The sequence below is a fragment of the Rhea pennata genome, chromosome Z (genome assembly GCF_028389875.1).
Source record: "Rhea pennata isolate bPtePen1 chromosome Z, bPtePen1.pri, whole genome shotgun sequence".
Lineage (NCBI taxonomy): Eukaryota > Metazoa > Chordata > Aves > Rheiformes > Rheidae > Rhea > Rhea pennata.
Genome location: NC_084702.1, coordinates 9,444,129 through 9,471,974, shown reverse-complemented (window position 1 = coordinate 9,471,974; position 27,846 = coordinate 9,444,129). Strand labels below are relative to the sequence as shown.

At 44.7% G+C, this 27,846-nt stretch overlaps 1 protein-coding gene across 1 annotated transcript in view; it reads right to left on the bottom strand.

Moving 5' to 3' along the window:
- Positions 1 to 25,649, bottom strand: part of LOC134153550 (neuronal acetylcholine receptor subunit alpha-7-like) — a 55,920-nt gene extending 30,271 nt beyond the window's left edge. Inside the window, exons 1-2 of the mRNA XM_062599828.1 lie at positions 25,571 to 25,649; positions 8,185 to 8,324 (exon numbers count right to left, since the gene is read on the bottom strand). Coding sequence (XP_062455812.1) covers positions 8,185 to 8,324; positions 25,571 to 25,649 — 219 coding nt within the window. The remainder of the gene's footprint in view (positions 1 to 8,184; positions 8,325 to 25,570) is intronic.
- Positions 25,650 to 27,846: the final 2,197 nt, after the last annotated feature.

Genomic DNA, 27,846 nt, shown 5'->3' with positions numbered 1-27,846 from the left:
TTGGAATGCATGCTTCCACAGCAACATCAACTTTGAAGCATTTCATCTCATTGTCATTAACAAAGCATCTTCAGGAGGAAGAAGGGCAAAGAAGGAATAGCCTAGAGACCAGACAAAGGGACTGAGAAAGATTCAGAGATAGACTAGAATAAAAAAAGGGATAAGCAAACATCTACCAATGTCTGTGGAGCATTTCTGTACACATCAGGACAGAGATGTGAAGGGACTGGTTCGGTCAAGCTACAGGGGTCTAGTTAAGAGCTCATGGCTGAACACAACTCCTTCCCACTTTTCACATTTTGATGCTTTGGGCTTTTTCTGCTATTAAGGGCTCTAGACAGTTTCTCCTAAGTGCTTTTCACCTAAGGGTGATCCACATTCACAAAGAACAAACTGCCTTTGGCCTCTGTGCTAACTCGCTGCCAAGCATGGAGATTTTTGCCTCATTTCCCGCTCTTCCCAATCTTCACTGGTACTGTTGTGAAAAAAGGCCATATGCTGCAGACTTGTTTCCTCCCTGCACGCATGACTTGACCGTCAGCTACAGCACAGGGCTGTGAGTGTCTGTCTCTGGTTCCTCAGTTTTTTTTCAGAGTGCAGTTGCTCAGCAGTGCCTGCAGGCCAAGATTGATATGAAGTACATCACATTATAGTCTCCGGCATTGTCTGTGAGCCTGTTTGGCCTCCAGTCCTTCACCAAAGACCCACAAATTCAGTGGATCCTCCTTCCCCAAAACAGTACAGGGTCTTGGGGAGAGATGTGAAACCACCAGATTGCTCAGCTGCTTCACATTACATTTCTGTAGGAAATCTCACAGGCTGGGGCAGAGGGTTCACGTGGCTTTCCAGCACAGTTTTGCTCTCTAGTCAACTGTCTGGATGAATTGGCATGCACCCTTGGGGAAGAAGTGTTATGCCACAGTCCAAAATCACTCAGTTCTCTATTAAAATTACAAGTCATCTGCGCATAGCATGTAGGTGGTTTGTATAATCTCCAGGGTGAATGTTTCATCCTGAAATAGCCCTCCATGTGTTTTGTGCACAGTTGGCAGGTGTTTCAATGAACAGGACTAGACATAAACTGTTATTCCAAGTTATTCATTATTCATTGCTTTTTTTCACATTCAAAGTCACAGGAAAAGCCCAGGGAAGAAAGCAAAGAAAGGTCCTTAATAGGTCAGCAGTGAGTTCTTATCAAAGACAAAATCCTGGTCTACTTGCAAGTGGTGACTTTGCTTTTTCTTCTTGTGCTTATGTGCTATTACAGCAGCACAGCAAAGTAGTGTGATACAGGCCTGTTTCAGAGAACATGGGATTAGGCTCACTTCTCATCAGCCTGTCTTTCCCAGGGTGAGTGGACCCTCAGCCACCCTAGAGGACTTTCAGGGAGCTGGGGACAGACAGCTTCACCAGAAGCAGCTTAAGGAGATGTGCATTGATGCCCTGTGTGCACATGTGGCTAGGCAATCCCTTCTTTTGCTCTAATGCCAAGAGAAAACCTGTTGTGGAAGAGGGGAGGGAAGGCATGGCCACCACCTGAACCCCTGAGTGATGCTCTGGTAGTACCGTGGAGAAGATCTGGGTCTATAGATACCAGAGCAAGGGCTGGTGCCACAGTGTGCTGTCCAGACCCTGTGACATTCACCACTTCGAGGATGTCCTTCCCTGTCTAGAGGGATATTCTAGGTGACACAAACCATTCAAGAATGCAGCAATGGAAAGATACATTTTCACAAAAAAATTAAAATTCCAGTGACCTTTTCTTTGAGACATTTTAGCTATTCAAGGCTCTCAAATTTGATAATGGAGCATTGCTTTTTTTCTGTTAGGATCAGCTAGGTAAAAGGGCAGGAATGAGGGATGGAAAGAGAAGGAAAAAGTTTTTGCTTAACAATTACTGCCACAGTCTCTGAAATTATGCACAAACCATATAGATTTAAAATATTAACCTTTCAGATACTGAAAACTTAAGAAATATCAGATTCAAGGTCACCCAAACATGGAGATGCATACTGAACAATACAGGGCAAAAAACCTATTGAATCATTGCCCACTGAGTCCCATCCACTCCGTGCCATGAGTGGGGCAGGAGCCCATGGAAAAAGCAGTGGGTAAAAGGCAGGTAATTCAGCCTTCATCATAGGGCTTCACGTTAGCCTGTGGGGTAAGAGGTATTAGATGGGAAGCCATATTTCCCATGAATCCTAACTTCACTGTGCTAGCAAACTCAAGTGTCATGCTTTTAATTGGATTAGTAGGACCAACATTTTAATAATGCCTGTCACTTAGAAGGCAGTCAAAATAATAATCCATGATTCAGCCCCAGCATTCCCATTTTTCAAGCTGCTTCCTTGCTAATGAAGGGGCCAATTGATTTAAATTTTTGTTCCCAGAGTTCAAAATCTGTCACAGTAAGAGAGAGTTTGGGATTTAACTTTAATGAATCTACTGGGCTGTCAACCATTCTGTAATTTTTCTGGTTTGAATTTTAATAATTTCAAGTGATCACTAATTACTGATTTTCCAAATACATAAGGATATTCAGCCTGATTCCTATCTCAGTTACTCCAGTTTGCATCAGTTTCACTGCTCTGGTCTCAGCAAATTTGCTCTTGCTTTATAGCAGGATGAGACCACAATACCTGGTGGAGAGAAACTTTCTGGAAAGAGAGAGATGTTTTGGTAGAGGAGGTTCCATACCAGGAGAAACAGAGCAAAAATACCTTGCAAAAGCTATTCAGTAAACACACAAATAAATACAGGGGCATCCACAGGGGTGGGAAGAAAGATACTTTTAATCCAGAAGGACAGAAAGAGTCATTTTATCTCCCTGTCACTCATCAATGCTTTATAAATATACAAAATACAAAATACCTATAATAATAATCCTCCCATTATTGTGTCTCTTTCATATGCTTTGTATGTTTCAGTCTTAAGTGGTCAAGCTTACGTTTTGGAAGTTATTTATCCAGAAAAGATTTGTACAGGATGTACTATAAGGATTATGGTTTAATCCAGTGAATAGCGATGCTATATTCGGCATAATATGTGAATGGCTGTATATGTGTATTGGCATATTTATATTTGTTTCTCTGAGTCACTTGTGTGTTGACGTGGGCTTGCTGCATGATGTCCAGTGCAGAGATCTGGACACGTGAGGACGCAGAGGAGGAGGGGGCAGGGCAGGAGGGTGACCTAGCTGCTCCAAAGCCAGTTTAGAAATGGAACAGAGAACTGGAGCTAAAAATTTAACCCTTGAAAATTTTGTTATTCAATTTGTATGCTGTACCATCCCTAAAACACCTGTGTCCTAGGGAACAGGATCACTTTAAGTATTATAAATAAACATACCCAGCAGCGATATGGTATCTCTTGCCTTCAGCCAGACTTTAAAAAGAGAGCCCAGTGCCTGCTCTGTATTAGTATTTTCCATAACGAATAAACTCATTTTCCAATGAACAGGCTGAGTTTCCTTCTGAAGTCAAGTGGATTTAATAGGACCCTTCTCTGCCTCACTCTACCTCTATCCTTCTCTCTCAGTGATGATCTGGGTGACCTGGGGCTACCAGGGCCGTGCGTAGCCCACAGCTGGCCTGTGCGTCCTCCTGCTTTTCTACCTTTCCCCCAAGCTCATGTCCAAGGAGAGGGCAGGCTCACAGCCAGCAGCCCGGAGCCCGCTGACCGGCAGCCCTCGGCGCTGGCAAGTCTCTTTCAAATTATGCAAGCTCCAGCAGAAGGGCTGCTGCTGCTCACCGGCTCTCCTGGGGCTTGGTCGAGGGTCCTGCGAACCAAGCAGCACATCACCTGGGAACCCAAGCAGCAAGCTGAGGTGCTTCGGTGAAGAGAGCTGCCTGCTGCGAGAAATAGTCCCCCCATTAATCACTTCCTTAAAAAAAAAAAAAAAAAAAAAAGAGAGGAAAAAAATTCCTGCAAGGCTGAGCTGTAGTCTCTGATTTAGGGAAAAACAGTGTGATCTATGGCTTAAACCCAGCCTGTACCGTAGTAATTTGGTTTTGTCTTTGGTAGCAAAGACAAAAGCTGCTGCACTAGGTAAGACTGGCTAATTCAGGCTTGTATTCTGCTTAAAACAGTTATCTTCTCAGGAGATAGATCGAATCTTTGCTCTTTATTGTCCCAGTCAACTCTTCTGTGAGTTTGCCTTGCTGCTTTCCAAATCTTTTAAGAGCTTTGACACGTCATAGCGACGAATTCTGCTGTTGAAATGGGATTGTTTGCAAGCATGTGATCACATTTGGGATAATCCCACCACCAGTAGGATGTGCAATCATGTTACCCACTGTGTAATCAAAGCAAAACAGTGCGTGCTGAGTTTTCCAGACAGAACATTTGCTTTTGGACTGTAGGTACAGTGAAATAATGCATTTTTAGCTTCTGAAAGTGCAAAAGAGCCAACTGTGGGTTGTTGGGATGGGTCCCCCTGTTATTCTTGTGGCTTCCCACTGGAGACTTGCAGTCTCTTTTTCTAGCTGTGATCCCCTCTGAAATAGGAGGAAATTCCCACAAAAGCACCAGACCAGCCATGCTGTGGTACGTACTGGGCAGCCTGACACCTGCAGGGTTGCGGCGGGAGGACCAAGTAGGAAGGAGAAGAGCATTGCAGGACTGAGCCATGTGAGGGGAAACACACAGGACCAGGCTGGCTCCATCTCATGAGCAAAATAGACCAACCAGACTTTCAAGCTCAAAGAAGCAGGTTTCATTAGAATATAAACTGGAATAAATCTTTCCAAAGAGAATTTGATGAGACTAGATAAGAGAGGGCAGAAAATACAAAGGATTTTTGAACGAATCTCCTCTCATCCACCGTGCCTCTGCAGTCCTCCTCCTCAGTCCTCTTTTTGCTATAATTTTGTCAGGCTGACACTTCTCTTTTCCTCTCCTGGCTGTACCTGGAATCTCCCTTCTGCCCATCCCATTTTGCAGCCCTAGAGATTTCTCATCCCTGAGCAGGTCCAGCTCCTGCCACCAGTGGCACCAAGTGCCTGAATCCTCTGCCTGGCTGAGTGGGGCTGGACACTGGCAGCCATGGCTTGTGCTAAGACGCCTGAGCTGCAGGGGATGTCACCTGTGCTTGAGCTCATAGCAATGAGTACTGACAATGCAGTAATTACTGGAAACCTCAGTGGTGTGTTTGCTTTTGAAAAGGACTTTTCAGGAATTTATTATCTCTGCAGTATGGTGCAATTATCTTCTTAAAATTAGGCTCTTTATTTAGAGGGGTCTTTAAAAGAATGTGATACACTTCCAGTTAGACTGAGATTTTACTCTTGATATGCTTCTGTAAGTTGGCTGGTTGTTTTCTTTTTATCTTTGCAGATTTAAGCTTACAGTTTGGAGAGACACATGGCCTAGAAAACTAATCAAACTTTCTCCTGTAGAGAATCCAGGGCAGTAAGGCTGTGAATGTAACAGTGAACAATATCCCTAAAAGAAAGAAAGTTGGAAAATAAAAACTATTTTGTTTTAATTCCTCATGAGTGATTACACATAAAGGATGTAAACCCCTTCAGACATGCTCCCCTGCAAATGCCAGCAGGAGCAATCAAGCCATCTTCACGATAACAAGTGGTCACTACCTAGCAAATTCATATCACATTGAACCAAAGAAAAACAGTCTGCTTTTCCTTCACTGTGAAAAATGTCATGCCTCGTTTCTTAACTACTCCAGTCTGATGGCCTGGCTCAGCTCTTGGACAAAGCAAGAACAGAAGTCGCACTCCTGGTGCTCTTGGAGGTGCTGCACGCTTGGCTGTCAGGGCTCGGTGGGGCTCTGTGGGAGACACCACCAGAGAAATCTCTGCTGAGGCAAGGGAAGGGCAGGGGACAAATTCTAGGTGAAAACAGTGCTTGGCAGGTGTGTACATGAGACAGCTCCAGATGAACTTGCCCTTACGTTTAGAGGACAAGACAAACTGAGTCAAGCCCTGCGGTGGGGTGACTGTGATAAGACATTTCTGCTCTCTGCGCACCTCCTCCCATGTGCTGTTTAAATTTAAAAGGAGGATTGTTGTCTAGATACTTTCTTAAGGCATGAGAGGTGAAAAGCACGTCTCTGCACTTCTCTAATGGCCGGTCTCTTACATGTGGTGCACCTGGCAGGAGTTCTTGTAGCAACAAAGGCTGTTCAATGGGATGCAGATGTCTCACACTGCCACACACTAAAATATACCTCTGTAGCAAGATTTGGAGCATAGTATCTAGCAGAAATTGGAAACAGGAATTCTGGCAGAGCTGATCATACTGGCCCCCCAGTAATGCTTTGAATGGAGGGAAGAAGAAGAGGTGGTATTTTAGGTAATACTACTAGTTATTACTGTTCTCCAAACTACAGGAATCTCAGAGGTATCTTCCCTCTCTATGCAGCAATGGGAATCTAGATTGTCATAAGTGCTATTTTCAGCAGGTTGGCTGCAGAAGATGAATTTAGATTTGATTAAGTTATTAGACAGTATGGTTAAGAAACAGACTTCATAGAGCCACTTCATGGAGCCTGGATTTGTGTATGGTAGATGTGATTTCAGGCCTTGGCAAATGTAAAGAGTGATTGTGTAAAGACAAAAGAGTGAGTCCCTCTGTGTAAGCAGGGAATTGCTCTTTTCTTTACATTTTTCTTCTTTATATTGGTTTCCCTCACAGGGAAATAGTTAAAGCCTCACTTTTTCATGCCTGTCCTAGTGAGTACTTGTAAAATGTTCCAGTGAGTGCAGCAGAAATATTGTGCAATATCATGGTTTTTTTAGACCTTAATATCCATATTCCCCTCAGTGTGGCACTTCTTTTTCCTCCCCCAGGGAGCACGGTGCATAAAGTCCTGTCAGGCTTGGACCTTGCCTGGCACCCTGCACTGCTATGGTGTAGCAGGGTAGCACTCTCCCTGACCCCAGCAGGAAATATTCCCTGGTTGTGTGATTACCTGCAGAGCTGGGGAACACAGGTTCTGGAGAAGAGACCTCCTTAGACAGGCAATAGCAGTTTGTCAGCACTTTGATTCACTGCCCTCATTGTAACTCTGTTTGTTCCCCTTTCTGATAGTTAAATTCAGAAAAATTCTGCCCAAACAACACTTAACTTGCAGGTTGCTGCTCCTACTTCAGATCTGTGTCTGTCCAAAAATTTGTCCATCTGGTTTTCTTCCCAGTCTGTCAGTCAACAGAGATTACTGACTGCCAGCAGCACTGGCTGTAATGTCCTGAACAACGTTTCCACTGCAGAAGTTGGTGCATGGTGCACCTGCTTGGAAGGCAACAAGGAGAAACAGCCAGTGCAACACTTTGTGTAGAGCAGACAGGAATAGTTCTCCCCCAAGTTAGCCTCAGACTAAGACGTGTCCCACTCCAGACCAAATAATTGTCCACAGCACTACACTTCCCTTCTGAATGTGCCCATATAGCTCAGGTGATGCTGACCGTGCTGGAAGTATCTCTGATACGGGCTCTGTATAAAACTACTATTGTATAGCATGAAGAAATGAACTGTAGATTAGCCCACATACAGAGAATTTTCTGTCACTCCCCTGAGAAGACAGCACCTTTCTTTTACATGGTGTATGATACACATCCCAGGTTAATCCAGCTAGCTGTGGGTTCGGTCATCAGTTCTGCAAAAACACGTTGCAGAGGGATCAGTCAGGACAAGTGGAAGGGTGTACCTCCAGATTTTGCTCTACGCACACTCTTATGATTCCTAACCTCATCTCAGTGCAGGATCCTTCAACTGCAGTGCATGGTAAAGATGTGATGGATGAAGAAGACAACACTATGATGTCTAATGAAAAGGTGTAAATGCAGTGCTGGTAGCTCTGAAAACTGCACACAGTCTCCAGTTATTGCATCCTGGATGGTTCTGGGAATAACACGCCATTAATAATTTGTAGTAACACATGGCTTCTAATTTATTGAAACGGTTTTGGTTTTTTTTCTGTTTAAAATGAAAGGAAAAACTGCATAATTAATCTACTTGCAGCTAATGTTGGCTTTGAGTCTAGAAGGCTATTCACTCCTCCAAAGTATCAAAGCATGTATTCTAGCACTTAGGGAGGATGCTTGGTTAAATCCAGTCTGCATTTATCTCTACTAGCCTGGCCGAGAGGAAATGTGTGATCCTTACACCTGAGATCAGATTTGTTACACTGAATGGGTGCAATAGAGACTGCCAGGGACTTACCACATCAATTATCTGCAGCAAAGAAAGCTGAAGCTCAACTACAAGAGGCTGGGAGTCATTCACCACCGGCCGTTCGAGACGATTGTAGTTTCTCAGCAGCTCTCTGTACAAGCGTCTCTGGCTTTCACCCTGATGAGAGACTAAGGGAAAAGAAAGATGGTTAACATCAGTCATTCAGATGGTCACACAGTCCATGTTATTTGTTTGCTTGAAAAATCTCTCCTAATGTCTTTTTAATTTGAAATCAGTTTCCCCAAAAGTAAAGATCTCTAATTCTGCCCGTGGGGGTGTTGACAGAGCTTTTCCATCACGTTTTAGTCACACAGAAAAACTGGACAACTGAGTGTTATGTAGGAACAGCCTTTGGGGCTCCCTGTAAAAGCACCCCTCAACTAGCAACCCTCATGCTGATGGTGTGGGGAGACCAAGCTCTGAAGCCAAAGGGCACCTTCTTGGAAAGCAGCCAGAGGGCTCTTATCTGCTGCTCCCACAGCCATGGAGCCAGAGCTGGTGCCATTACCTGAACATACCCTGTGTTTACCCAGCATCACTGACCAGTCTTGCTAGTACCCAAAGCCCTTCTTTGTGCCTTTTCAGGGAGCAGGGGGGTTGTCCCCAAAACGAGTACAGGTGTTGGTACTCTGGGTAGTGGCTACTTGGGCTCTACCCAAGAACTGTACCAAACAGGGTGAGGCTAAGAGATTGCAGGTTCGCTGAGGCCAAATTCATCCTTCTAGCATGAGTATGTAGTCCCTGAGCTGTCCCTGTCAAGGAATTTGCACTTTGCATTATTATTACTCTGGACCAAAGCTTTTTTCTTCTTCTTCTTCTTTTTTTTTTTTTATGCACTCCTCCTCCTAGCGTCTTGTTTGTGACCTTTTTGTAACACTTGAGCAGAGCTCTTCACAGTGACACGGGGACTCTTCTAACAGGGTTATGATGAATAACTTTCTGACAATCCCAACAAACTGTAACAACTAGTTCCTCCTTTCCCAGTCCCCTGATGTGTCCAGTGAACCCTGCAAGCCTGGAGCAAGCAGGCTGCTGTCCATCACAGCAGCCATGTCTTTTAAAGCTAATAATACCATTTAGTTTATAGATGTCTTTCTTTAATTGGTATTCCCTTCAGTTTTTCTTATATTGAAGGGATCTTTGTGGCTTTCCAGTATGATGGTGCCAAGTTAGCAAGGTGGGGAGGGTATTTTTATTTATTTTGGTGAGTTATACCAACATGTCATTTTCATGGGCCTTTTGTGCCTTTGAATAACATATTACATGGTCATGGAGAACCAGAGGAGCGGATGTAACAGAGATGCTCCAGTGGCCTTGCTAACATGCCAGTTTTGAGTGCTGTTTTCACTGTCTTTGCAGACAAGCTCTGTCCAGTTTCTCTACTCCACCAGTTTCAGCAGACTTCCCTGCTAGGAAGTTATTTAGATCCTCTGTTATAATTTTAATACGTAAACCTCTACCTACCTTGTAAGGTCCTTCTGCGAGAAGGAGACTAGGGAATATCATATCACATTCTCCTTTTGAAAGAGGACCCATGTTTTGAGCCAACATGCTGTTCTCTCATACCCTGTATCATGTCACATTCCTGTGCTACAGGGAAAGGATGACTGCCTGCACCGTCCCTCATCCTTAGCACTTAAGTCATGTTCACCTTTAACTTCCATTTTAAACAGTCAACCTCAGCTGTCACTACCAAAATGTGTCTTTTGCCAGACTCTGGAGGTGGCCACTGCTGCTGGTACCATTGCTGGTGGGGTGCAGTAAACCATCCACCCCAGGGCCTGGCCAGGGAGATTTGGGCATAACCCTTTGCTGTGTACCCTGGGGAGCTGACTGTGTACTGTGTGCTCCAGCCATGCTGTAATCAGGCCCCTTGCCCTGTGAGCTGAAATAACCCAGCACGAGGTGTTTGCACCTGGTTCTCCACCCCTTCTTCACTTCTCCCTTCTTCAATGTGGTCTGTTTCATGGCGACCTCTTATATACGAAATTATTAGCATATCCCAGCCACTCTCTCCTTAGCCTGCTGAGCTGGTACTCATCACCATATGTTTGTGTGCTCTTTGGCTCTGTTTACAAATTTGTGTAAATTCAGAAGCAGGGGAGCCTTTGGGGTTTCCTGGCAGATTGCCATGGCAGCTGCTGTTGTTGCAAAGCCTTCATTTTTCTAATCCAACTGCTATATCCCCATTGCAGTGGCTCTGGAGCAGGAATGGAGATGGGCAACAGGTCAAAACTGTGTTTTTATAAACTTCTTTCAGTCTTCAAATGCTCAGCGTTTCCTACTCCAGAGAGATTACTGCTTTTTATCCCTTTAATGCCTGTGCTAATGCTTTGTGACACTACATCTCTGAGTGCTAAGCGGAGTGTTTGCTGGTGATGTGGAAGCCTAGGTCTCTCAGGAGCAGCAGCAGGATAAACATTACTGCTGCCCGCTCCTCAGCCACAGAAATCTAACCACAGTCACTGGCACTGTGAGCTCACTGGTCCCCGATACAAAATTTTAAACTGGCTGGAAGTTGGAAGAAATTTTTAAGGCTGTCACGTCAGTCTCCCATAAGCAATACCAGACTTACCTGCTCAGGTCCATTGTGAGAGAGTCTTTACCTGCAAATAACTGCTGGTGGCATTAGCAAGCCATGCTTACTTGATTCAAGCCCCTCAGTAACATAGAGCCTCTCATGATCCACAGTTTCAATCAGTGTTCTGCTTATTGCTGAATTAGCTTTGAATCAGCAGAAAAAAATACTATCTCATTAAAAATGCAGAGGAGAATACTGGATTCTGTTTCTCTCAACTTTATTAAGGTTTTTCACACTGTCTCTTGTAACATCCTCATTGACAAACTGATGAAGTATGGGCTAAATGGACAGTGAGGTAGACCGAAAACCGGATAACTCCCAGGCCGGAAGGTTGTGATCAGCAGCACACAGTCCAGCTGGAGGCCAGTCATTAGTGGTGTCCCCCTAGGACCAATACTGAGGCCAATACTGCTTAATGTCTTAATCAATGACCTGGATAGAGTGCCCCCTCAGCATATTTGCAGATGACACAAAACCCAGTGGAGTAGCTGGTACACCAGGGGGTTATGCTGCCATTCAGAGTGACCTCAGTTGATTGGAGAGATGGGCAGAAAGGAACCTCATGTGGTTCAGCAGAGGGAAGAGCAGAGTACTACATCTGGGGAGAAATAAGGCCATGCACCAGTATTGCTGGGGGCCCACCTGGGAGTCCTGGTGGAAAACAAGATGAATATGCGTTACCAATATGCAGTTATGGCAAAGAAGGTCTATGGCATCCTAGGATGCATTAGGCAGAACATTGCCAGCAGGTCGAGGGAGGTGATCCTTCCCTTCTACTCAGCCCTGGTGAGGCTGCATCCGGAATCCTTGGTCCAGTGCTGGGCTCTCCAGTACTGGAGAGATTTGGACATACAGAGCAAGCACAGTGGCAGGCCATGAAAATGATGAAAGGACTGGAACATCTGTCATATGAGGAGAGGCTGAAAGAACAATGACAGTTTAGCTTGATGAAGAGAAGGCTAGGGAAGAATTTATCCATGTGTACAAATACCTGATGGAGGACATAAAGAAGATGGAATCAGGCACTTGGACAAGAAGCAATGGGCATGAATCAAAACACAAGAAATTCCACTTAAACATAGAGAAGAAGAAAGCTTTTTTACAGTGTTTGTGAACAAACACTGGAATGGGAACACCTCTCAGAGCTTGTTTAGTCTCCATCTCCAGAGGTGTTCAAAACCCAACTAGATACAGCCCTGGGTAACCTGCTTGTGCTAACTGTGTTTGGAGCATGGGGTCTGGACTGGGTGATTGCTGGAGGTGCCTTGGATTGCCTTTCAACCTCAATGAATCTGGTTCTTTAAAATTTTCTTTTGATGGTGTCTCCTAGCCTTATGCCATGGGAATCACTTCATTTCTGGTGCCTCTGAACACTGGAGGCTCTGGCCTTGCAGTGGAGGGATTCATTAGCATTGGCCTACTAAAATCTGACAAGTTGCATATAAAGAGAAATTGAAAGAGAGAAGATGAATAACCAGAGTAACATCTGGCAGACCATCATCGGGGTGCAAACCCACACCTTCCACCTAAAATTAAGAAAGAACTGACTGTTAATACTAGATCTTTTTCCTGGAGAATGCTTGTGAAGATCACAGCAGTGGCCTAATCAGGCTAAGCAGGTCAGTCAGTAGAAACAAATCCAATCTGATCCAGGCTTCTAAATAATGTAGTCTTTCTCTGGCCAGAGATAGCAATTGCTGCTGCGCTCCTTTTGGACACCTAGCAGCACAAGGTGCATGAGCCTGCTGATGACAAACAGAGCCTGGGGAAGGAGCTATGCTCTGCATAACTCATGGCCAGCATGGCTGTAGTGGTGTCAAGGCAGAGGGCATCCTCAGAGAGTTAGCTTGCAGCAAGGTACAAGCTTGAGAGGTAATGGGCATGTGCAAAAGGGACCTCTTGCCACAGCGTGAGGTGAGTTCTGTTTCTGGTGGGAAGACTAGCAAGTATTGACAGCCTCTGCAGTCACTTTCACTGGATGCTAAAGGGCTCTCTACTTTGCTGCTACTCTGTGGCTCAGAGCTGAAATCAAAAAAAAAAAAGAAAAAAAGAAAAAGAAGCTGGACATTAAGCACAGATTTCATTTCTAGCAGGGAGTGACATAAACATCTAGAAAAAAGGCTTCTGCATCTTGGTGTCCTCATATCAGGGCTGCTGGATGACTAGATATGTGGTGATTAAGTGAAATGCAATGGCCTGAGATAGGCAGCGCATCAGGTCCCTCTAATTTTACTCTCTGATTAACCTGAGTGGCTGATTCCCTAAACTGCTCCTACAATTTGCAAACAACTGGAAGGCACAAGGTCAATTAACTAATCCGTGGCAGGAATGGGGTCCCCAAACACCTTTGTGAAGAGCCTCATGAAAAAGTAGAGGTATTAATGGATCAGATTCATTTCTTAGGTATCTCTTTGAATCTGCTTTCGATCTCCTGCAAAGAAGTCTGCAAGAGGCCCATACAGTGATATCCAATTTTTGAGCAACATTATCCATAAACTGCTCTTAAAATCTCTTGGGCACACATGCTCTTACTGAATTGTGTCTCTCTTTCCAGGTTGGAGCTGATGTGAGTAGCACAGCAAGATAACCTCCTAGGATCTGTTTCTCTATTGCAGCTTGCTACATTCTCCTCTCTACCAGCTAAATTGGAGCCCCTCTTTACTGTGAGACCAGGGAACTTCACAGGGAGAGTGCTACTATGGCCTCCACTGGATCAGGAAGTCTTGTGATACAAAAAAAGCTTGTAACAAGGACATGAGAATGGCACCTTCCCTGTGGGTTTATTTCTGTGGCATAGATCCCCTGCTTTAATGAGCTGTGAATGACTGTCCTCCTCCTCCTCCATTCCTCTGCAGTATGTCTATCTGGAATTATTTGGACAGAAAAGAAAGTAAGCCACCTTGCTGGGCTCTATCTCTCCTTCCACATACATGGCCTGCACACAAGATTTCATCATCTTTGTCAAATGCAGACAGGTTGCAACGCCTAGCAAGGTTAGGCAAAGAGGTGAAGAGTTAAGAATGGAATTATTAGGTCTTAAAAAAAAAAAAAAAAAAAAAAAAAAAACAGTAGAGCTTTGGCAGCTGAGCTGCAGAGATCTCCTCAGAGCAAATCTAGAAGCAGGTTAATACTTGCACCCAGCTATTTGGATAAAGTGTGGATCAGTAACTAGACAGGGAGAGTCATCTCTGATGGGGATTGCACAGATAGTTTCTCATAGTGACTGCAAACCTTCATGCTATCTGTGAAGGGGTTTGAATCCTCTGCTGCAGTGTAATTTACTTAGATAAAGCTCGAGGTGGCTGATGTCAACTCCAAGTCAGCAGTTATGCATGCCCAACCTCAAGCCTGGACTGAACTCCTCATGCCCTGATGCCAGTGATGGTGAGGAGGGCTGCGTCAATTGTCCTGCAGGCTTTGCAGCATGCTTAGGTGTGATAATCTTGATTTGACTCAGATATCTGCTCTGGCTGCACAGCTGAAAATGACTGGGAAAAAAAAAAAAAAGAAAGAAAAAAGAAAACAGTTTTCTGGGCTCTAGGGCAAAAGTCCAGTTCCTGCCAACTCCCTAGGTCCGTTCCAAAAGTGGTCTGCTCCTTGACTGAGTATCCTTGGTGTGGCCCACAAAATGGCTTGCTGCACACAAGCATTGAATAAGGAAATATCATCAGGAGGTTGGGTGGAAGGCCATGCATTTTCAAGATGTTCTAAGCAAAATTAACTATACATATTGATTGTTTCCTCCTCTTGTTCATGGTGTGCCTTAATTCCTGTGATACCATTGTTTTGGTACTTATTCACTCCCCTTGTACTTTTTTTTAATCTCTCTATATTGTTCTTTTGCCACATTCCTCCTGCTCTTTTCTTTTTTCTACTGTTTCCTAAAAAAAAATTGAGGGGAGTTCTGGCTTTTTTTTTGAAAACCAATATCCTTATACTGGAAGGTATTATTATATTTTGTTGTATAATGGACTTCCACAATCTCAGTATGACTGAGACATTTACACAACAAAAAAGCATGCGGAAATCTTTGGGTATCAGAGCTGTCTAACACTTAGAACTTCATATATTTTCCTAAAAACTTGCAGACTTTTATGAGATAGCTAACCTCTATTAGTCACTTTCTGCTTAGTTTATTACTGAACTCTTCCAGGGATTTTGGTTATTTCTTTGGGAAGGCATATGGAATGGTCACAGAAAGGTAAGCAGTATATGCAATGATCAGTTATGGGGGAAGTAACAAGGGTAATATCACTGAAAATGCAAGTTATTTCACAGGCAACTTCATCAGTATAAATAATTGAAATTGCAGTCTCTCCTACCAGAATATAGTATGCTTTACTGCTTTGGTAGCTAGAAAAAAGCATTCACCTTAGTCTGTATATTTTGCAGATTTCAGAGAACTTAAAGCATCTCACTGCCATATGTCTCTTAATCCCCAAAGATGCAGATGTGTCCCATCTGCTTTTGTTCTTATGTGCAAGGTTGTTACTTTTATCTGAGGTTTCCAACGCATTATTTCTTTCAATGTCCTTAGCTTTAAAATGTACACTGTCACATTAGGGGAAGAGTACTTGTGTGGGAAACAGCAGCACGGCAACAGCTGCCTCAAACCTCTGTGTGCATGATGTGTGTGTGCGTATGTGTTTGTGTGTGGCATGTATTTCAATATTTCTTTCATTTAAAACCTCTTTTTAATCTACTTCCCTTCTACATAATCTTTGTCTCTAATCGCTGGCTCTCACTATGCAGATTGTTTCGCTGTCTTACATGCAAAACTCATTAGATATCCAGAGAAATGTAAGAAATGCTGTATTTTCCTAGGCAAAATGGACCTAATCTTCCTGATACTGGCTATTTCTGTTTTATTATACTACTTAAAGGACACCCAGTAGAAATGGGTATTAAAGGGTATGTAATGAAAGGTTTCAACTCAGAGACTTGAGGCATATGACAACATGCTAAAAAGAGAATATAGGCATTACATAATGAAAGAATGGATTATGTTTTCAGTGGTCCTGCTGGCTTGGTGCAGATGTTTTGAAGACTATGACATGTTTGTGAGGTGAAGAGTTACGCATTAGGCTATTACTGGCATACTTCTCCAATACAGAGTAGTTATCTAAATGGCTTCATTGCTCTGGGACAGAATCAGAAAGGGGAAAAAATGTATTTTCAGTGTAATGCTTTTTTTCATTAGCTCCATACAAGTGCTAACAGTACTAGATGTAGAGCAGCAAAAGAGTACGAGATGGAGCATCGGAGGAGAGGGGGACTCATGTAGCTGAGATATGTTACAGCAATCCTTGCCAGCCACCCTGGGATTTTGGGGGGAGAAGCAGTAAAACAAAATCAAGTACAGTTCTCCTAGGTCACAGACTTTAGTCACAGACTCACCTTTACTAGGCAGAAAAAAAAAATTCTTTTTTTCACAATTTGCAGGTGAGGGACCTAGCCTCAAAACCCTTGCCTTGATGTGATATTCCTGAAGCAGTTGTGATAGCATCGAGCAGCTCAGAGCGGTGCAAATGACAGCTCAGAGTGAAAATGCTCCAAACGTGCATTGGCCGTGTCGCTCAAACGAACCACCTAGTGTGTCCAGAAGCATTGCAGTAATCTTTCCCCCTCCACTTCATGACAGTCAGTTGCACTAGTGGTTGTCCCAGATCTGGCTGCTTCATGAAAGATGCATTTTTATCTCTGAAAGGGCAACATTGTCTACTTGCAAGTTTTTCTCCATAGCAATCCTTAACAACGGTACTGAGAATGAAATCTTATTCATTCGTCGGTGGTGTTTTCCGCCCTCTCTGGTGTTGCCTGAGCCCCAGCTGTTGCCTGTAGGCAAGGTCAGAGAGCTGGATTGGCTCAGGGCAAGGCACTGAACGTGTCAACCAAACATGGAGCTGCATGTGTAGAGGGAGTTGCAAACTCTTCTTTCCTATGTCAGAAACTCAAACATTAGGTGACATAAAACATGCTGTAAGAGCCTTGCATTAAGGTCATGTGGTTTCCTGATAGAAACCTTGGCTGCACGTTGACCAGTTACTCCTTTTTCCTCTCTCCCAGTGCTGAGTACCCACAGTGGGAAATGTGAATAGATGCCTTTCCAAGAGCTGAAACGGTTTCCTGCTTAAAGAGCAAAACTTATGTAAAACACCTCTGGACCAGATTCAGCCCCGAACCCAGCTTAAGGCTGGGTTCTCCTGAACCCAGCTTAAGGCACTGTCAGCCTGCAAGGCAGGTGCTGTGCTGCTGGCTAGCTGGTGCCGGTCTGCAGGTTTGGGGCAGCACAACTGACTGCTATCATGGGACTTTTCTAAGAAGTCTGCCACTGTGGTAGTCTAGGTCTTCAGTGAGAAGGGGAGGTCTAAATACAGACCCGAAAATTCTCAGCAGGGAGTCTGAGTTTATTTCACTCTGAACATGGAAGCTACTTTTAAGATGGTCTTGATGAGTGAAATTGCTGGCTCAGAGCAAATTAAACTTGTGGTCAAACAAGTGTCTCCAGAAACCTGACCCAGGACACTCACAATTTTAAGAAGTGTTTTGGCTGATTCAGCCCGCATTAGCTTATGTGCCAATCTGGTTGCTAAATAATAGCTGTATCCTGAAGTAAGGGCTGTTTTTTCCCCAGTTTCTGAATGTTGGGAGTCTCAATGACACCTGAGTGCTTTTTAGCTTTGATCTGTCCCTGTTTTCAGAATGTCAGGAGCAACTACCTCTCCTTCACATACAAGCCTTGGGTCTTGGTTTTGCTGGAATCTGTGGGGCTACAAAATACACAGCTTTTCCTTGCTCTACTCTGTGTACCAAACCTGTGTTGACTGGCTGACTCTGATCCTGACCAAGAGCAGAAATGAACCACAGTGAAAATAAGGTACTTTCAGCCAGTGGGTGAACCTGATTTTGACTTAACTTTAGTCTGTTGGTTTTAAAGCTTTGGTGACTGCAGTATAACACTGATGAATTATGCTAGTGTAAACAAAATAAAATTGGTGTCCCAAGTGTCCAGGTGGAGTACAACTCTCATCTTGTGATCCAGGAGCAGATGTTTGTGCATGTGGGATGTTTGCTGCTGTAAGAGATCAGAATGAGCCTGAAAATTGTAAAGTAGCCCCATGCCGTCTGGCCTGCTCTCTTGCATGCCCTCCTGTCCCTGAAAGGCTGGTGACACTTCTGGCTGGCAGTCAGCTTAGCCCCTGAACAAAACACTCCTGCAGGGGGGATGCTGCAGGGCAGCTGTTTGGCTTCATTAGAAAGGCACATCCTCTGCCTTGAAGGCACCAGCTGAAGGCAGAGTGGAAAGGGAGAAAAGCTCGTTCAATGCGGAAATATAAATATTGAGCTTTGAAAGCCTGCTGGGAGAATCTAGCTGTGATTCCCATTGACAAAGATCTTCCAGGTACCTTTCATACATTAACCAAGTTCTTTAGACTGGAGTTGCTATTAATTAGCATGTGTGAGATACTTTTAAGTTTGCGTTGCGGTATCAGCTACAAGGTCCCAGCGGAGGTCAGAGCCCCCTTGTGGTAGACCTCGTACCGGTGCTTGGTGGGAAGGTGTTGCAAACTGAAACCGGGAAAAACAACTGCGTAACAGCTTAATCTGCAGGGATGAACCCAAGCACCAGTATTAAGTCCATGGGAAAGCCGGAAAGGAGCCTGGACTTGGGAGGAGAGGAAGGGTCTGCTTTGTAGTTGTTTGTGAGGACCTTGTGGCTTCCAAGGAGTAATCATGAAAGTATTATGAGTAATGCTTTCTAGCTCTAGCCTTGGCTGGGGTGGGGTACAGAAAATTTCCTGTATTTCCTGTTACGCCTTCAACCCAAAATATGCTGCAGTGGAGTGAATCTCTAGCAGTGAAGGATGATTTTAGCTGTGTGATTTGGCAAGCCCCCTCCTTTGTTTACAAGATGTGTTTGCTGGGATCAGAGGGCAAAGCAGGCTTTTGTTTCTCTGATAATTCACAGGTACATTTTCTCCTTGGAGAGGATCTTTTTAATTAGCTTTCTATCTGTCTGTATTGGAACTGAGTCCTTGTAATACATGGATTGCCATGACAGCTGTGCAATGATTTGGCTCATAGCATGTGTGTCTGGGCTGTGCTTGTGTATATGAACTCCTCCTGTCCTGCCTGGAGGAGTATCTTCAGGGCTGCCTGGGAGCCTCTGACCTCCTGAAATTCCTAGGCCCTTTTATCTATGGTATGTGATGCCTGTACAAGAGCGGGTCTAATTCAAAGATACTGCCTGTTTTCCCAGCTCTGAAACTCTCAGCTCAAAACACTGACAGCTGCAAACCACCTAACAACTATTTCTTTCTTTTTTTTTCCCCCTCTTCCTATTGGTATAGTGCTCCTCCTCAGGCTAGGTATGAGTGTGCTGATGACTTTTCTAAAGTGGCACAATATTCAGGGGGAAATAATCTGTCATCTTACATGCCATGTTTCACCACCCGGCAGGCTCAAGATGAGGAATTTCTTCTCCAAAAAAGGGATAGCTAAGAATTATGGAATTAATTTTCTGAAACTCAGTGCGAACCCCTACATTAGCCAGCTTTCCCACACCACCACAAGGCTCCTGTCTCATAGGAGATGAAAACACTAAGCAGCAACCTCCTTTACAGCCAACCTGCATTCAACCCCATTTAGTCCCCCCACTTCTGGAGTACTGTGTCCAGCTGGGACTCCTCAGGGCAGGACAAGGCAGACACTGTCCTGTGGAGTGAGTCTAGTGGAGGCCACCAAGATGAGGAGGGGGCTGGAGCATGGCATAACCTAGGAAAGGCAGACAGAAATGGTTTTGATTTTAGCCTGGGGATGAGAAGATGAAGAGGAGCTCCCCTGGCTCTCTCCAGCTTCAGTGTGGGAGAGCACTAATATGATGGAGCCAGAGTACTCCAGGAGATGCTCATGTGTCCATCAAATGGACACAAGTCACGACATGGGGCATTGCCAGGAGACCAAAGAAGGATTTTTTTTCCCAGGAAGGTGCTCACCTCCAGAGAGAGGGGTTCAGCAGCATTGTGGTATCTTCATCCTTGGAGATCTTCTCATCTCACTGCACAAGGAGCAACCTAATTGAGGTGTCCTTGCTGTGAGCAGGGGATTTGGGCTGGGTGACCTCTGGAGGGCCTCTCCAGCTGAATTATTCTGTAAGTCTAGGTTTCTATATAGATATAATCCTCTCTCACCCTACCTGTCATGAACACGTCCTTTGCGATTTATCACTTTGTTTTCTCTTTTGACATGGTGAAGATCAAAGTGACAAATGACTCTTTCCCACATAGTCACAGCTGAATTTTTGGGAAGACAGTGTACACTCTTGTCAAGCCCACCTGTAGACTCTGGCTTTAGGCTGTCGTTTGAGCAGAAGCAGATTTTCTAGCTGTCAGTGTATTAGTCTCAAAAGAACTGGCTATGAATAATCCCCATGGTGAATTCAGCAAAAGTGAGTGGGCAGAGGTCCCTCTTGTCCTGGACAAGGCATGGAAAGGAAGGTTTGACATCTCTCTCAGGGAGCAAGGTGGAAAGTGTGGGCTTCTCACCATCCTCAAAAGGAAATGAACTCTCCCTAAAATCTATCCTTTCTTTTAAATCCTTTGTCCAAATCCAGTCCACATTAAGGAGAGAAATGAGGACTGATAACTGACCTATCCTCTCTCAGGTTTCTGGAAGGTGAGTAGTGCAGAAAGCTGTAGTGCTGTGTGCACCACAGCTTATAGCAAGTCATCCAGCTGACTACAGGTTATCTTTCCATTGCGGTCTACCGGCTTAGTCATGAGCCCTGAGTGGGAAGACAATGTTATTTCCAAATGTGCCATCTGATTCTCATCTCTGACTTGGTATTCGCTGCTTTTCTCAATGCAGAAATTACTTGGTAAGCAGCACTTTTTCTGCAAGCCAGATTTGCTCAGGAGTGTGCTCCAAACCAGCAACAACCTCTGGCCTACCTATTTTATTCCCATGGATATTTTTCTTTTCTCTCTTCCTTAACTGGATTATACAGGGCCTCTGTGCAGTGAGCATCCTCTGACAACTATGTTAGGAACTGTGCAAATGGCTTAGATCTACTTTAAATGCATCCTAGAGCTGGGGAGACATTAACTCTCTCTCCGTGCTTATGACAAACAAGTGAAACTCTGTGCTAATCCTTGGTTCAGGATGTGCAGTGAAATTGAATGGGTTTTGGATACTTACGTACCCTTGAAAACCACAACCATTATGTTGAGATGGAGCTATTCCCTGCTGTGTGATTGAAGTAGCCACACTCTGAGACTCTGGGAAGAGTCACTTCATCATGCAGGCATAAGAAGTGAACATGCTGTTCGCTGTTCCCTCTGCACGGTGGAGATATTAAATGCCTTTTTCTTTGCTTGGAGAAGTTTGCAGCTGCTGACAAAATCAGGCAATATACTTCTGCCATCACTAACTCATCCTCTTCCCTTTTAGGAGATCAAACCAGAGGGAGAAAAAAACATCTGGAGCTGTTTTTAAAAACTGAACCTTGTACCTGAAATGGGAAGTTCTGCTTTGAGACTATCAGACAGCCCCCATGTTGATGCTGTGCTGAAGGCTCCTCAGACACTACCTGGCATTGTCCCAGACACCATGTGATTGTTAATTTCTTGTGCACTGTTACCTTTGTAGACTCTTAAACTCAGGGCACTATTCCAATATCAATATCTTATATTGATACATATCAATAATTACTGGTGAAGTCGAGGCCCAGGTGATTTTCCTGGATCCTCTCACTCTTTCTAGTGAAATCTGGGAACAGTTAGCACAGAAAGATATAGCCCAGATCGTTGTCAGCTACTGTGCATGAAAATAGCTCCAACTTTCTTGGAGTCTGGTGACCTCTCACAAGCAGGAACTGGGCCAGTCCCAGAGTTGCAGCTGTGCCTATGGTAATGCAAAGCAGTAAATGTACATATAAGATTAGTGACTTAGCACTAAATCTGCCTCACTGAACTGAAAAGTCAGTCTCAAGAGGCACGCATGTACAGCAAGTTACTGTAGCAGACAGCAACACACACAAAATGAAATCAAGAGACTTGCCCAGAACTCTGCCTGCATGTCTTAAATGTGTTGATATTAAATGTGTGCCTCTGCTCTGGTGCTCTCGATCACAGAGAAGAGTAGCTCCTATATGTGGACTTGTGCTATGATTGGTCACATTCAGTCCTGTCCATGAGACCCTGTGGGTCTATGATCCCTGAGTAGGCATCCAACATTGCTTGTGGAGTGACCAGACTCTGGTGTGCATGCCCTCAGGGGTTATAGCAATGGCTATAATGGGCTCTGACAGTAATTTCCCCTCTCTGCAAGGTGCCTGTGTAGCATCCTTCTAAGCAGGACAGAAGAAAAGACCTACTTGTTCAAGCAAACATCTTTTTTACATCTTTTTATTTTAGACTTTCTCCAGACACTTATTAATCTTTTAAACTCTGTATCACCCCAGTAACTCAGAGGCTCTGGTAAACCAGAGTGAGTGTGGCCTTCAGCCTTCAAATTAAGGGTGTGAAAGACTCTACATTATCTGACTTTAATACCTGGTTCTCATCTATGAGGGCCTCTTCCACTGACCACCTAAATTCACATGACTTTACATGGTACTCCATTAAGGCACAGGACTTCTGGCATCTGTCGGACTGCATCTCTCTAAAGTAAACCAGTCTGCTCTACACAGCTCAGTGCAATTACATCAGTCCTACTCAATTAAGGCCCAAAGTTTAGAATCTTGTATTTAAATACCAGTCTTTAGTCTTCCCTCTGCAGAGATCTCTAAACCCATAACACCTCCATCTAACCAGTTCACATTAAAAAAATAGCAGCTTGGCAGCAGAATCAGGCTTTTTGAGATTTTCTTGCCGATGGTATTGCTGCTGCAAAAACAGTGCCTGCTTGTAATGAAGCAAGCACATCTTAGTGAAGATTTGCTCCTAGAGATCACCAGTTGTGCTCCAAGATGATCACTAGGGCCAGACTAAGTCTGCAGGGGTCCGGAAAGCATGAGTGTGGAGTTCAACCCTGTGCTGCGAGTGAGCCAAAGACAAGCTGTTTCGCACAGGCTGAAGGAAACCAAGGCAGGATTAGCTCCTTCATCGCTTAAGTCTGTTAGCTGGTTAGCTCACTTGCAGCCTCCCCTGCCATAGGATCTGCCCCAAGCTCTTCCCTTCCTGGAGGGATGGCGACAGGGGAGCTCTGTCCTTCCCTTGTCTGTGCTTTGGCTGGGTTTTTCAAAGCCTCATGGCCAGAGGGTGGCTCTGATGCTAGGCTGCACAGAGCAAAGAAACCAAGAGCTCTGAAGACATCTGAAGTCGTTTCCCAAGGCAAAACACAACACTGCTACTGCCTCTTGTGCTGGTGCAGGAACTTACCCGAATGAGACCACGGGTGGGCAGAGGGATGGCTGCTTTCTACAATTCAAGGGTGCTGCAAATATAATTCTCAGATTGCTGCCCAGTGAGTGTTAACCCCTTGAGTAAATCACTAGGCCTAAATACTCTTGATTTTTGGCTCAACTTAATTCTTATTTCCTTGTACCAAAGCAAAGTTTGGCTTTTTTTTTTGCCTCCTTTAAAACTAAAAGATGATGATAACAGGCCAGTCTACATTTCACTTCAGCTTTGATCCTGTGGGTTAGGTTGGTGAGGAGTCTTGGTGTTAGGAAACCATGAGGAGGGGTCCTTGGCCATGACCATCAGCCCAAGGTGGTGCTTGGCTGGAGCTGGTGTTAGGACATGTTACAGAAGGAGGCCTGCCGTGCCCTAGCAGGAAGGGGATGTCTGCCAGGGCTCACAGCAGTGCTGCAAGTGAAGCTGGAATGAGGCTGTCAAAACAAAAAGTTGCAGAAGGACTGGAAAATGTGATGCAGGGATTTTTTTTCTCTCTCTTCTGACTTATTTCCTATCCTTCTCCCCTGCCTCCCCGCAGCTTTCCTATCAAAAGGCCTTGGAGGAGATTTTAGTAAGTAAGAAATTGTTATGAATTCTGTTGGAATAAGGCAGCACTGCGTGAGAACGATGTTAGTTATGGTGGACTCACTGTGACTTGCACATGTGGATACAGCAGGTGATGCTAAGGAAGTTCATTCACAGAGTATCACCAGAAAGGCTCTGCTATAGACAGCTTGCTAATACCATCTTTATTTTTTTCTCCTAGCTCCTTCACCAGTTCAAAAGAAAAGAAAAAAGGGAAGGGAAGGGAAGGGAAGGGAAGGGAAGGGAAGGGAAGGGAAGGGAAGGGAAGGGAAGGGAAGGGAAGGGAAGGGAAGGGAAGGGAAGGGAAGGGAAGGGAAGGGAAGGGAAGGGAAGGGAAGGGAAGAAGGGAGGAAGAAAGAAAAAAACACTCTATCTCTAAAGAAGGGGGCTTATACAGACCATCCTGCCTAGAGATTCATTTTGCTCTGTGTTAGCAGCTGCCTCTAAAAGTGCATACTTGTAAACAGCTGGCAAAAGCACCTAAAAACAAACTGCCTGAATTATTTAGAAAGCAGTTTGTGTCTTCACAAGCTGCTCAGAAAAACTGAGCATTGCCCTTGATGAATTAGTGATTACCCCGTATTTAAAAGGCAGTATTTCAATGACTCTAAGTGGCACTGAGCACAAACTGAGTTACCTCGTAACTTGCCACTATCACCTGGCTGTTAGTTCAACTCCTGCAGGACAGAAATGTCTTAGAAACAAAGGCAGTAAAGCTCTCAGTTAAGGGAAGTGGGGGGACGCTTCTCTGCCATACCACTGCCACTTTAGGAAGCTGAGAAGTGGAGGTGCAGCAGTGAAAGGTGCGGGTGTTTTGCAGATTCAGATAAACCGATGAGGAATTATATTGGCGCAAGGGACACATGTGGTCCAGTCCAGCATCATGTAGACATTAGCTTCCTGTGCCCCTGGGTTTCTGGAATATGTGGACCATGTTATACTCTCTGCTTTAAAGAGACAATCCTCATTTCTCTGTGCAAAAATTGTGGGTGACAGGACATAGCCCTGCATATCTGGAATACTCAGTTTTAGAACTCAGAGTTGCTGAAGGCAAGCATGTTTCACATAAAAAGCTGACCTTTTCAGGGAGTAATAAAAGCGCACTTTGTGTAGGATCCTGAACATTATTCAGGATTGTTGCGTTTTCAATTTCTCATTTAAAAATTCTTTATTAGCTTTGCAGTCCTCCATGTTTTGGAAGGATCACACAGTCCCTGCTTTTGTTTTAACACGCTGGAACTTCAGTCCCATTGATACCTTAGCCTATAACACTACAATAATTTACATCATTTTGGCAGGTTTAAGTCTTACAGAATAATGTATAGAAAGTAAACCATTAAGAACTTTTCTTTTGGTCGTATTTTCTTAGTAGAGCCTCACATCTGTAAGACTCTAAAAGCCAGCACGTCCAGCCAGAATTAATAATTTCTCATTCCCAAAAAGCACTAATAAGGTAAATCTCTAAAGGAGAGCAAGGAGAGCAAGAACATTTTCCTCTTTAAATTATCCAGTGCAATTCAAATAATTTCAATACATTTCTGAAAAATGAAAATAGATGTTTTCATTAAAAAAATACACTTTTTTCCTTTCTTAAGAGGAGAAAGTGCTCAGTAGCATAAAATCCAAAGACTTAGTCAAACTGATTACAAAACTCCCCTTTACTTCAGTGGGACCAGGACTGGACTCCAACAAAGTTTAGATGAGACACAGAGGTTCAGTCCTTCTAAAAACAGAGCAAGCAGTGGGAGTATGACTGGGGTTTGGAAAAAAAAGGAAAAGAAAGAAAAAAGGACCAACAAGCAGAGCTTACCTTTAAAAAAAGACAGGAACAAGGATGCCGAGAGACACAGTCCAGAATAAACAAATCCCAAACACTTCCCTGCGAGCATTGTCAGCGCAGGCTGGCTGCCCCTCCAGAGCAGAGGCTGGAGGAGGATGAAGTCTTGGAGACAGCCCACCGTGACTGATGGATTTGGCGATTACAGTAATAAGGCATCCAGCCGGCTTCCCACCGGGTGAGAGAAGTGCATTTGCTCGTGCATTTCGCTGCTCCCCAGGAGCAAAATCAGCTCGGTGCCGGGTGAGTAAGCCCAGGTATTGAAGGGGCTGGCTACTCTGCTGGGGACTCACATGCCCAGGGACCACGAGCCTTTCCCAGTGCAGCTGCAAAAGCTGGGGACATCCCTTCCCCCACCCCGTGCAGCCCCTGCCTGGGGCGAGAGAGGGCAGACGTGGCCCCGGGAGATGCTCTTCACATCCCTCCGCCGCTGCCAGCCCGGCTGCAGCGCTCCCGCTGCTTGCGCACGGCTGCCTCGGGAGTCACTGCCCGGCACCGGGAGACGTACCCTGGCACTGCCGCCGCGCACCGCACCAGCTGCCCTGCCGCTGGCCTCCGCCTGCCAGGAGGTTTAGGTTTGCTTGCACGGGGGGGGCTCCCCAAGGTGGCCCTCATCTGCTGCTCCACTTTATTTAACAGCCAGACAAGGGAAAGGCAAGGGAAAGGCTTGAGCACATTTCATTGCATGCACTGTTTTGGCCTTTTTTACTCTTCTGCTCCTCTTTTATGTTCACTTACTTCTCTTTCTTTGAATAACATGGCCAGGACAAAACTGCAGCCTGTAGCTCTCGGGAATATTTTACCACTGCATGGTCTGTGTTGATATCTCCCTCCAGCCTTCCTCTGTGTGTGTGTGTCTATCTGTCTCGCACCTTTCTGACCACTTTAAGCAATGCCTGCTGGATTCTGTGGCTGGGTCTGAGATCCACGCTGCTGCTGGGGCAGCAGGTTTTTCCTGAGTTCATTGACCCAGTCCTTCTTGTCTCACGTGCAAGCAGAGAGAGGTGCCAAAAACCTCCCCTTTCCCTAGTTCTTGGACTGGCAGTGATAGGATGATCCTGGTGAAGCAGTTTCCAGGCTGAATTAGCTGCCACGTCTGTTAATTCAAACTCTGGATTATGTTACTTTTAGGACGGAGAGAGAAGGGAAGGGGGTTAATTCTTCTATGCTTCCTTTCATTCAGGTGAAATGAGCAGATGCACCCTCATATCTATGTGCCAAGTGGCACTCTGGCTCCCTTCTTTCTGCCCTGATGCCTTCCTAACGAAACTCCACTTGACACCTTCTAGCAGTACAGATCTCTCTTTGAGCAGATCTTGGCAGAGCATCTTTGTTGGGTAATCTTGGACTGCCAATAAAAGTAGACAACGGGAACCTGCAGGGCCTAGGAAAAAGGCCCCAGCTAGTGCAAACGGCTTTGTGCTGGAGCTGAGCAGCTTGCACCGAGTTCAGCGTCACATGGCTGGGGTTTGGCTCTGTGAAGAAATTACAGGTCCCACCAGAGAGCAAGCTAATGACAAGTGGTGCGATATCCTCATGGTTAACACAGGCCACAGGAAGGAGCACAGGGCATGAGGCCCTACAGTCACAGCACCCTGTTAGCTGGCAGGGACCTCTAGAGATAATCCAGTCCAATCCTCTGCTTAAAGTACCCAGATAACTATTGTGATATAAAGAATAGTCTCTTTTAAAAACCCATCTTGGTTACAGCTGCAGCACTAAGGGATAGACTGTTGTGTGCCATGGTCTATAGCCAAGAGAATCATTTATAAGTGGTCTTTCACACAACTTTTGCAAAGCAGAACTGTATGCAATGCTGTTCTTCCCATTTAATTTTTTAATAGCTTGCCTCTGTCCCTGACTCTAAGAGACAGAGAGAAGGAACAGCTGCTTTAAATGGTAGACCGGGAGGTTAGCTCTGCAGCAATCGCAATTAAAGACTGTTATTCTCCTTTCTGTGGAGGCATTTTGATGGTTGCTTCTGTACCAAGGATAATTGTGTCTTTCTCTTAGAAAACTCTTCTATAACTGAAGAGTTCTCAAAAGTTCAAGCCATTAGATCGTGCATCCTTTCTGCCAGGCTACTGACAAAGGGGATTTTGATGACATGGAGAAGGGTCTGACATTACTAATGCTATTAGTGTGTTTCCAGTACTGTGAAGAATGTCCCTGATTCTCTTTATGAGGCATATGTGAAAATGTCCTTAGTCTAAAGAAATTACAAGCTAAATATGCCAGATAAGAGGATA